Source organism: Gracilinanus agilis, chromosome 3 (assembly GCF_016433145.1).
Source record: "Gracilinanus agilis isolate LMUSP501 chromosome 3, AgileGrace, whole genome shotgun sequence".
In the NCBI taxonomy this organism is placed as follows: domain Eukaryota; kingdom Metazoa; phylum Chordata; class Mammalia; order Didelphimorphia; family Didelphidae; genus Gracilinanus; species Gracilinanus agilis.
The window spans coordinates 5960683-5972866 of record NC_058132.1 but is presented as its reverse complement, the minus strand read 5'-3'; the positions used below and the strand labels follow the sequence as shown (position 1 = coordinate 5972866).

Here is a 12184-nt window from a genome sequence, read left to right as displayed (position 1 = left end):
AGTCCCAGCTCTGAGTTCTGAGACTTCTCAACTGTAGTTCTTAAGGGGTATTTATAGGGTGGGGGCCAATCAACATTTGCCCCTGGCTCAAGGCACCTGGGAACATTCCGAATTCTCAACTGCCATCCCGGTCAGTCAAGGTGGCATCCATCTTATCCCAGATTAATGATTTTAACAACTATAATAGATGAAATGAATTCAAAGTTGGACTTTTTTCTCTGAACAATAGTGTATAGCCTGTGGTGCTGAACCTAATCCTCCATTGGCTTCTGCATCAAATTGATTGAATAATAAAAATAAGCAAAAGAATGACAACTAGAGCTAGCATTTCTAGAGGGAGATTCTATGGAGATTTCCCATAACTATGCTGGAAGGGAGATCCTGTTATTTCCATTTTACAATTGAAGAAACAAGGGCAGTCAGGTTAATTGACTTGGCCAGGGTCACAGTGGGAGTGTCTCAGGTGGAATTTGAACTCAGGTCCAGGTTTCTATCCATTGTGCTCTCCCTTAACAGGAATTTGTGTTCTGCAAATTCACCTGGGATGGTCTGTTGAACCCCAGACAGCACTCCAAGGCTCCACTGCTTCCTGTACTGTGTCAACTCCCATGGGCTGATCCTCCCTAAGAGCCTTGGAGGCAGCAGACAGGGAGTGCCGAGTCTAGAAAACAGAGCCCTTCTGTGAAGGGAGAATGGGCTGTGTACGTGCTGGGGAGGGGGGAGAGGGGAGCAGAGTTCCCAAGTCCTCTTGTTGACAGATGGAAATGTATTATTTTTTTTTGGCTCCCCAATCATGGGACAACATAAAGACCTCCTAACTCGATCTCTCAGAGGGATTTTTCAGTGGCCTCATGACAGGCGGTGTGTGAAATGGTAAATGTGCCTGAAGTCCAATGGCATGCATGGCTTTTTGTGTCTAAAGTCACCTTTGCAAGGCCATTCCTGTGCAGGCAGAACTTTCTTCCCACCAGTGGCACAATGGCTTCCCCCTCCAAGGAACTGTGGGCTGACCTGGGTTGCCAACCAGGTTCTCTGAAAATCTGCAGGCTAGAAGAGAAGCAGATGAAGACAGAAGTCAGGTCAGAAAGTAGCCTTAGCCCTGCACTGAGAGGCAGCGGGAGGTCTGCCATGGAGAGTGTGTGTGGTGGTCCAGTGTGGGGACGAGGTGCCTCGTCTCGATCGGGCCTGGTGTTGCTCAAAGAGCCGGCCATCTCTTCTGCAGTGAAAAAATGCCAACATTGGTGACATCCTGACAGGGAGCTCAGAGCAGTGATGAGAGGAGATGGCCGGGTGACCTTGGAGTGAGGCTGCGTCCAGTAGGTCAGTGAGGGGACGGGCCTACCTGTGACCGTGCAAGGGAAGAGATAGACATTGGTATGCCACACTGCTTTGGTGGTGTGGAAACAATTTGAGGACAGATGGAGAAACCAAAACCATAGGATGTATTTGGTTAGAAGTGGTCCAAGTTTGAAGAATCCCAGCAGGAAAACCCAAATCATTTCATGCCCAATCGTGGTGGTTTGTAATCACTGAGCAGAAAAGGCTATTAGCCCTCACGTTAGCTTTCCTGGGGGAAAATATATTTTCTGGGCAGTTCTTTATTTCCTGAGGTGCCTTTAAAGAATTTCAACCCAGAACCCTTTGATCTCTTCACGAACCCCACAAGGGACATGGTGTAAGAGCACCAAATACTGAATCATGCTATTCCTTTCCTGAGAGCAGGATGATGGACTCAAGATACCTGATGAGACAAATATATGCCAGATAATGAAATTATTTGAATACTCAGAATATGGTCAGCAAATGGGATGATCTCTTTGGCTCCCAATAGAACAGAAGAAATTTGGATCAATATTGAAAATTACTGCATGACAATTCAAACGAGTAACCTGCTTTTGAGCTTAGAATAAGAAACTTCTCAACGATGACCATGTGATAGTGAGGCTAAATTGATTGATCCAAAATATCAGGAATAGTACCTGAAGCTGAAAAAATTATAAGTATGATCAACAAGAATCATTTAAAGGAAAGGTTCAAAGGGAAATGGAGAGAGACCTACTATTACTGTGGACAGAGCATGATCAGTGACAGGTTTTGAGTTGTCTCTCTACAAGGAGGTTGGCCAGCTGACTCTTCCATTCTCAGCTCATGATCTAAGGTGTGAAGGGTTATGAGACTTTGGGGCCTGCCTGTGTCACAGGTGTGTTGTGAGCTTCCCAGTGTTACTGTATGTGAAGGTAACTCTAAAATAAGTCATCTGAGAGATGAGACCAAATGGTGTATTCAAAGACAGATTTTGCTTGCTTATTTTTGGAAATTCTTCTTTTTGATTGGCATAATAGAATAAAAATCAGTTAACTATCTGCCATAGGAGGAAAGAACTTATTTTTTCCATTGTGTGTGTCTACCTATATATCATTGTTTGTTTTCTTCAGATGCAAAGACCAGGTTAGAAGTAAATGAGTTGACTACAAAGCCAAGCCTTATTGTGGAAGCATCTGGCGACCATCATTTCATGTGTGATGTTTCCTGTGACTTCAGTTTGAGAGTAATCTGACTAATCTCAATGAAGATAAAATCCAGAGTGGTTATGAATTTGATGAAACTGCAAAAGGATTAAGACAATATTCAGTCCTAAATCAGTGTGAGAAAGTGACCTCAGGGAATGACTATACTCAAGATAGTTAATATAGCAAGTGCTTTCCTGAACAGGTAGAGCTTCTTCAGTCTCATGGGAAACCTCCTAAAATGTACAAGGATGAGGGTAATCTAGGGGAAAAGGCCTTCAGACCTCATTAGACATCAAAAAAGTTATCCTGGAGAAATGATTTCTGAAGATAGTAAAGATGGGAAGGTCTTTCCTCAGAACTCTAAGCTTGCTAGACATCAGGGAATCCACACTGGAGAGAATCCTTATGAATGTGATCAGTGTGGAAAGGCTTTCAAATTTCACTCTGTACTTAGGAATCATCAGAGAACCCATACTAGAAGAAAACCTTATGAATGTACACAATGTGGAAAGACTTTCAGAAGTAGATCCAGTCTTGCTGTACATCAGAGAATCCACACAGGAGAGAGACCTTATGAATGTAGTCAATGTGGAAAAACTTTCAGAGATAGCTCCAATCTTAATAATCATCAGAAAATCCATACTGGAGAGAAACCTTATGAATGTCATCAATGTGGAAAGGCTTTCAGAAATAGATCCAATCTTACTCATCATCAGAGAATCCACACTGGAGAGAAACCCTATGAATGTAGTTGGTGTGGAAAGACTTTTACGGAGGGGGGCCATCTTGCTTCCCATCAGAGAACCCACACTGGAGAGAAACCTTATGAATGTGATCAATGTGGAAAGGCTTTCACAGTCTGCTCTGCTCTTAGGAAACATCAGAGAATCCACTCTGGAGAGAAACCATATGAATGTAAACAGTGTGGAAAGGCTTTCACAGACAGAAGCCATCTTGCTTGCCATCAGAGAATCCACACTGGAGAAAAACCTTATGAATGTCATCAATGTGGAAAGACATTCAGAACTAGATCCAATCTTACCATTCATCGCAGAATCCACACTGGTCAGAAACCTTATGAATGTCATCAATGTGGAAAGACTTTCACAACTGGGTCTAGTCTTACTCATCATCAGAAAATCCACTCTGGAGAGAAACCTCATGAATGTCATCAATGTGGAAAAGCTTTCATAAAGAGCTCCACTTTGAGGAGACATCAGGGAATCCACAATAGAAAAAATCCTTATAAATGTAAACAATGCGAAGATATTTCAAAGGGGAGGAGCAATCTTTTTCATCAGCAGCAGATCCATACCACAGAGAAACATTTTGACTATAAACACTGTGGAAAGCTCACACAAATCTCCATTCTTACTCAACCTAAAAGAATCCACAGTGGAGAGCAAGGTAAGGTAGAGGGAGAAAGAGATGGAGGGGTCAAAGATGGGAGGACTCAATGTTGGCTGGCTTGATGGAAATGGCTCTAATCCAGGGCTGGAATTTGAAGGCCTTGGAGAAAGCTGGAGGGGAAGAAAGGCCATTCCAGAGGCCAAGGTATTCCTCTTGTGGGGGAGGGCAGGGCTTAGGAAAGAGAGGTGGAAAGAATCCTGAGCCTCTTTCCCTAGGTGTGATGGCTTCTTCCTTTGGGGCTGAATGGTCTGTGACTTCTGGAAGACAGCCCTGCCTGTGCAGGTGCCAGGTAGATCTGATCGGGGGACCCTGCTTCTGTTGTTTACCCTTTCCTTTGGGACTCATCTTTCCCTTCTGACCTCTTGGCAGTGTGTACCAGTTAAGATAGGAGTAGGCCTCCCTCCTAGACCTAATCCAGTAGTGCCATGCACACCTTACCAGTGGGTCACATTTGCCCAGTCTTTATACCTCACCCATAGTAAGAGAGGGAGCTTTGGGTGAGGAGTCACTGAGGCTCTACCTGGTCTCATCCCATCTGGGATCTCAAGTACCTTCAGCCTCTTGGATCTCTATAAGAAAATGGAGGAAATCGATAAACCCAAATATGGGGTTACAGAGGGTAGGAAATCTTTTTCCTTTTTAGACTCTTCTTATTCCTCTCCTGTTAGGTAGAGTGAGTACAGGGAGAGAACCCTCGTAGCTCTTCTTGAGATCTAACCCTCTAATTCCCTATAGGTCTGCAAAGAGGAAGTCTCCCCACCTGGGGTATCCTTCTCTCTGAAGATAACCAATGTCTGGCCCAAGGAGAGACCCTGGAGCCAGATGGAATGGTCCTGGGGACCCTGAGACCCCCATCTCAGGTGAGTACAGTCCATCTCCAGACCTGGCCAACCTCACCCAAGGTGGAATCCCACAGAATTAAGGAAGCTTCACCCTGTCATTAGACTTAGGTTGACCTTTACAGTGTTGTCATAGAGCAGACCTTGTCCTCCAAAATCCCTCCCATTTGCCATTTCTTGGGTCATCTCATCAGCCTTTACCAGGGGTTCCCCTATGCCTAGCACTGTGCTCCCCTCCTGGGCATGCAGAGGAAAGAAATAAAGCCAGTCCCTGCACTCCAGGAGGAGGAGATACCACATGAGCAGGTGTATCCAGAGAAGTCCTGAGCTTTGTAGATGGGAACCTTCTGAAAGGGAAACCTCTGACAGTGTCAGAGTCAAGGAAAAGCTTATTTACAGGAGGTAACTTTTGAGCTGAGATGGAAAGGAAGCCAGGAGGCTCAGGGGAGGTTGGAGGACATTCCAATGTGACAGACAAAGGGACCAAAAATTTATTAGGCCAGATGCAAAAAAGGAAAAAGTGAGTCTCTGAAACAAAAACACACACACACACACACACACACACACACACACACACACGTTTATTGAGAGAGGGCTGTTCTCATTAAAGCAAAACTCTGGCTAAGAACCGAAGACCTTGAACCCCCTTACATAGCACAGTTTACCGAAATGCCATCAGAAACACCCTTGAAGTTCTTTGACCCAGAATTGGCCCAGGGTTCAGTGTGTTGGTAAGTGACCCGTGTCAAGAAGCACAGACTCATAGCAGAGGAGGAGCTCAGTCAGCCTATGAGGAATGAGGTCAAGGCTCCAGTCATGGCAGGGTGAGAACACAACAGAGCAGAAGGAAGGTCAGAAATGCACAGTGGACCATTATCACTCTCTTGGCCAAGGCCAAGACTCCAGGAGGTCCTTTGACCATCACAGTCCTCATGCGTATTCCCATGCAGTGGGCCTGGACACGTGCCGGGGTCCTTAGACCAACGACAACATGAGGATTCGTCTAACAGATGGACTGGATGTGGGTCCTGTGGGCTTTGGCTGAGAGTGTGTGACTCGGGCCTGTGTACATTCCACAAGTATTACAGGAAGCTAATGGTGGGATTTCACTTCACACAACCATTGGAAAGGCCCAGAGTGAGGACACGGAGGGTCAGGCAGAGGCCAATGTCCGATGTCTGAGAGGAGGGAGGTGTCAGGAGCCTGGGAAAGAGGTTGTGGCAGGCTGTGTGGTGTCTGCTCTGGGTGACCATCCTTCTCTGGGGGACGCTGCTTCCTCCTGATGGGAGAATCGTCGGGTCCTTGTGTTGAGGGCTGCCAAAGAGCAACCTAACTGTTGCTTCTTCGGTTCTAAGGTTCCTACCTGCCTGGGACAGCTAAAGTCAGGCAGGCCAGGATGGAGCCACACAGGTCCAAGGCAGTTTGGGAGTCTCCTCAAGAGAGGGAGCCCCACGCTTGGTAGGTGATGGACATGGCAGTCCTTCAACTCCCATATTATGTATGTTGTTCTTCAGTTGTTACTGGAGTTAGGCAGAGCCTCAGGGAGCCAAAGGCATGGGCTGGGCTTTGCTGTCTGTCTTTGTCTTCTGGCTCCAAAGTCCTTTTCTGAATCTTCCAGTGTGGCCTCAGGCCCCTCCTCTTGGCTGAAATTGCTGTCACCATCTTATTGGTGACTTCTGTCTTTACAGAGACTTTAAGGGCTTCCTCAGTGAATCATTTGAGTCTGAACTCAAAGGTCAGCACTATTGGCTCTCACATATGCTGTGTTACATGAAGTTTCCAGGTCTCGGATAGCCCCTGCCTGCATAAGCTAGCCCAGTTTCCAGACAAACGGGGACACTACCTGGTTGTCCCCTCANTCAAGCTTGTGGGTTTGAGGGCAGCTCAGTGGCTCAGTCCCTTGAGATCCAGGTCTGGAGATTGGCGGTCCTCGGCTCCAATCTGACCATCGACAGTTCCCAGCAGCGTGACCCTGGGCAAGTCCTTTAGTCCCCATTGCCAAGCCCATGGCACTGTTCTGTCCTGGAACCAACATACATTGTTGATTCTAAGATGGAAGATAAAAGTTTAAAACATTAAAAATTTAAAAAAAAAAAAAGGAAGGTCATGAAATGTGAAGGCTCAGAGCTCTCAATCTCGTGACTTTTGCTGCTTCAGGGGTCTGTAACATTCCAGGATGTGGCTGTGGACTTGACCCAGGAGGAGTGGGGCCTGTTGGACCATTCTCAGAGAGGGCTGTACCTGGAGGTCATGCTGGAGAATGCCCAGAACGTGCTCTCTGTGGGTAAGGACCATTTCCTCTGCTCACCCTGATCTGCCATTGAGGCGAGGTCTCCATTTCATGCTGGATCGATGGGCAGGATTTTGAGCCCTTGTCAGTGATGGAGAAAAGGGCTGTTCTTTCTCCAGGGCCTCCTGCTCTCAGTTTTCCTAAACAGGCTCTTTGAATTCAATGATGAAAGGCTGGCTCTTTGCTCTGTGGCTCCAGAAATTGTCTCCTTCCTCTTTTAGGCAGCTTCAGGTCAAACCTTAACCCAATGTTACAGATTCCCAGTCTTGGAGCTAACCTCAGAGATCATCTAGGCTCGCCTCTAACTGGACCAGAATTTTGTCTGCAAATTCTCTGTTAATATGCAGGCACCTTTTCCTTGCAGAAGGGCATTGAAGGGAGGGAACCCTGTGCCTGTCAAGGCAGCCCCTTCCCCTTTGGGATGGTTCTGATCTTTTTTTTTTCTTTTTTTATTTTCATGCCAAGCACACTTCCATATTGGTCCCTGTTGCAAGAGCAAAGTCACACACAGCCCAAACCCCCAAATAAAACCAAAGATACACTGATGGGAAAGACAACTTCAACAGTTCTTTCTCGGGAGGGGAAGAGCATTTACCATCATAAGTCTTTCAGGATTGTCCCAGCTCATTGCATTGCTGAGAGTAGCCGTGTTTCAACGATAATCCTTACACAGTATTGCTATTAATGCATACACTGTTCTCCTGGTTCTGCTTATCCCAAGAAAATTGCCAAAGTTCCCAATCTCCCTATAGAAGAAATCTTTTATCCTCCAGGTGCATTCAGTAGTTCCCCTCTAAACAGTGAAAATTTTCTTCCCCTTTTTTTATCCATTTAAATCTCTTTTGCACTTCAAGCATTCTCCTTTAGGCTTTAAATGAGAAAGCTGGGAGCTGGGTCGTTTTATTTTTTTTCTTTAGCTGGGGGTGGGTTTGGGAGCAGACTAGTTGGGATTGGGGGAGAGGGCTAGGAAGGGGTTCCCTAAAAAGTGGTATCAACCTGAAGGATAACCCTACCCTGTGGTCTGCATACTCAGTCCCTAGTTAGCTCCTAGGGTCATGATGGCAAACCTATGGCATGCATGCCAAAGATGGCACATGGAGACCTCTGTGACTGTGCACGCCCGTCGCTGGCCATCAGTTACTAGAAAGGTACAGTGGCTCCCTTCCCCTTCTCCACGTGCCTCCCTGCCCCTCTGCACTTACTCCTTCCCCCGGGAGAAGCACTTAGGCCACTCTCCTCCCTTCCTCCCTCCAGTTTGGGGGATGGCACGTGATCTCTAAAAGGTTCCCCATCACTGTTTTTATAGAGGGGGTAAATCCAACTTCAAGCTGCCCTGTCTAACTTTCCTTCAGACAAAGTCCAATAAGCACGTCCTATAAAGTAATTCATAAGGATACTCGGCTTCAGAACTTTGTCCCGTGATGTCTACGAAATACTCAAAGAATGTTGGCCGTCGTGATCTTTGGTGCTCTAGAATAGTGTGGCAATGAAGAATCCATTTCTTCACTTTCTTTTTCTTCTTGAACCCCTGGGCTGTGCCAGACCAGGATCAGATTTGAATTCCTGAATGCTTTTCCTCTGGGCTCACAAATCCCAACCACCAGGGGATGAGAAGCTTTCAGGGCCATCAGCCCAGAGGACGGAAGAGAACAGGCCTAAGCACAGACTAGTGAAGCACGTAGATGTTTGCCAGCATCGTTAATGCCAAATGAAATACATGTTTAAGTGCCATCGAAGGCCAGCATTTAGGAAAGCTGCTCCTTTGGGTTAGTGTCTCATCGAGAACTTTTTATTTTACCTGAGGTTTTGAACATTTGATCGTACGGGGTGAGAAAAGCTGTGAGGTTAGAGGATGAAAAGAACCGCCCGGCCAGAATGGGAAGCGCGGAGGGCAACCTACAGAGCTCTGAAATGGAGAGTCTCTTCTCTCTTCCCAACTGTGGGAGGACAGGCAACAAGCAGAGAAAAGAAAAGAAGAACGAGTGAAGGATGGGCAGCCACATCACTCAGGGGATAGAGCCAGGCAGAGATGGGAAGTCCTGGGTCCAAATGAGGCTTCAGGCACTTCCTACTTGGGTGACCCTGGGTAAGTCACTTAACCCCAGAGGCCTAGCCCTCACCACCCTCCTACCTTGGAACCAATACTTGATCACTTCTCAGAGAAGGTAATCACATTATTTCTTAGGATGCGATTGTTAAGGGAAGGCTCAGATCTGCATAGGAAGGAAGACAGATACAGTTTTTCTGTGGCAAACTTCACATGGTTACTCTGTGTAACAAAACAGCTTATCACTTGTGGCTCGCAAAGCTTGGAAGGAGAATGGAAAAACTGCCTCCTGGAAAGCCTGAGATCTGGAGTGGTTTAAATGGACGCAGAAGGAACCAATTGGGTCTTTGGGTGGGACCAAGAATTGATCCAGCTCTTTAAAAGGCAATAGGAATAAGAGTATAAAGGAAGCTGGGAATTGGGAAATTAGTAGATAAAATGGGACATTTTCTTTTTTTTTTGAAGAGCTAAAGAAGAAATGAAAGCAAGAGTATTTGAAGTAAGAAACTAGACTGCAAAGAAAGATAAAGCTTCAGTAAAGTCATGAGATTTCTTGTCTGAAGGATAATGTGGGAATGGTAGCACCTAAGAGGTTTAATGCTTGGTCCATGAAAAGCATTATATAAATGTTGATTGTTTTTCTTATCGCTTTAATGAAATGCAACTACTGCCTATTAGATAACATTACACTAAGTTTTAGATGTGATTAAAAATACAGAGGGTAATAAGTGGAAGCTGTTCTGTGTAAAATAATCGGAAAGTTTGATAAGTTTTGTTTCCCATTGAAAACAGCTTCTTTTATGATCTGGAGGTTAAGATTGTGAATTAAACTTTTAAAATGGTGAAAAAATTAATGCATTTAAAAAACTGTGTTATCTTACCATTCCAGGAGATGACGTGTTTTAATTTTCTAAAGTATTGGTTTCTGAATTTTAATTCTAATTTCAATTATAAACCTAATTCTGAAGCATTAAGTTTCCTTCTGAAATTATTTGGCTACTCCTAATGAAAATGATAAAACAATTTGTTAGGCTTTTTGTAATAATATTGTATGACACCAATTAGATTATAATCAGTAATATAGCAACATAATTTAACATATAACATAGTATTGTTTAATAATATATGTTGATTATGTTAACTCAAAGACCTTAATTGGCTAAATTTGAAAGGAGCAAATTGAAGAGATCTATTTAAATCTCCTAGTTTGCTTTTAAGACCTGTAAGAGCAAGTGAATTATCCCTTTCTCCATTATGACTCTTTGATTAAAGAGACAGCAGCGGTCAGAGGTGAAAATAATCTGGTGTTTGTTCATTTTGTAGAACTGTTTTATTGTGTAGTGTTCAGATTTCTACCAATAAAAAATATGGAGCCATTTCTCTGAGGATAAATTTTTTAATTGGGGAATGAGATTCCCGTGAACAAAAAATGTGTCTCCTTCACCAGCCTCCCTAGAAAAGAGGGTGTTCTTGACTTGCCTCTAAAGGAACCCATGTCTTCTCTGATTAGTCCAACAGTCGAACTTCTGGATGTGTCCTGCAGTCCTCATTGGCTGATATCTTTAAAGATGAAGTACTGGGACATAGTGGACGAAACAGTAGGGGTCAGGTCTTCTATCCCTTCCACTTCTTCCCCCTGCACTGTTATTCTGTTTTGTTTCATAAGATCTATATATGCCAGCAAAAATCAGGAAACAAAGCTAGTGCCAATTAATTGGGTAATTGCTGAAGAAATAGTTATAGATGAGTGTCATGAAGTAGTGAGGAATGACAAACATGCAGAGAAAAAGTCCCATCATTGTAGCAATTTTATGTACAACATGAACTTTGGGGTGTTTGATGACATCCACTCTGGGGAGATGTAATGAAGTCTTTGCTAGAGCAAGAGACCTTCCCTTATGAAATAGATATTGAGTCCCATCTCCAACTTGATGTGTTCAGTGTATAGCCCCGTCTGAGCTCCAGAGGAAGCTCTTCCTGCAATCATTCCTTGTAGATCCCTTCATTTCAGGAAGAATCTTGTCTACTGAACATACCACTCTTCTCCCTCATTCGCTCCATTTGATATTTTCCCCCCTCTCAATTCCATGTAAAAACAATATCCAATACTGAAAAAAAAAATTGATTCTTGAAGTTTCTCTCCTCCCCACCCAGAAGCAATATAGCAATCTGCTACAGACTTTAAATATGCAATCATGTAAAACCTTTCTCCATATTAGTACTTTTGTGGAAGGAAACTCATACAAAATACTAAGAAAGTAAAAAAAAAATTTATCTGCATTGAGACTTGATCAGTATTTTCTCTGGAAGATGATACTTTTTATTATGTCATTTGAAATGATTATAGATCTTAGTGTTGCTGAGAATTAACTATTCAGTTATTCATCATACAATGATGTCATTCTGTGCAATGTTCTCCTGGTTCTGCTTACTTGCCTGTGCATTGGTTCACGTAAGTCTTTCCAAATTTTTCTAGGCTCATCCTGACCATCACTAATCACAGGACTATTCCATCACAATCATATTCAACAATTTACATGGCCATTATCTAACTGATGTGTTTCCCCTCACATTCCAATTCTTCACCACCGTGTTTTGCACATATAGGTCCTTTTCCTTTTGGATTTCTTTGGAATGCAGACCTAGTAATGAATGGTATTTTCTGGGTGAAAGGTTAAGAACTGTTTAATAAGGCTTTGGGTATAGTTCCAGATTCCTCTCCGGAATGGTTGAATCCCTTCACAACTCCCAAAGATTTCATTAAGATATCAATTTACCAACACTTCTTCCAATTTTTGTCATTTCTCTTTTCTGTCATAATAGCCAATATAATAGGTGTGGGGTAGTACCTCAGAATTATTTTAATTTGCATTTAATTAATAGTACCCTCCCCCCACCTGAAGAAAAAAACAAAAAACACTACCCTTGAACTTATTTATTAAGTTTTTCTGCTCTAGGAATCCTTTAATAAAAAGTAAGAGATGAACAGTGGCTGAAGCCTTCCCACATGGAGTCCACACATGAAAGTCCTCAGAAGGCATTTTCTAATATTGAACAAACTGAAGTCCATTTGAATGCCTTTCTTCAT

At 43.8% G+C, this 12184-nt stretch overlaps 1 protein-coding gene across 1 annotated transcript; it reads left to right on the top strand.

Annotated features, from left to right (window-relative positions):
* The first annotated feature begins 978 nt into the window (after positions 1-978).
* LOC123240678 (zinc finger protein OZF-like) lies at positions 979-4620 on the top strand. The gene is made up of 4 exons (XM_044668398.1): positions 979-1241; positions 2201-2237; positions 2891-3917; positions 4589-4620. The coding sequence occupies exons 1-4, from the start codon at positions 979-981 to the stop codon at positions 4618-4620; spliced, it is 1359 nt and encodes a 452-aa protein (XP_044524333.1).
* The last annotated feature ends 7564 nt before the right edge of the window (positions 4621-12184 follow it).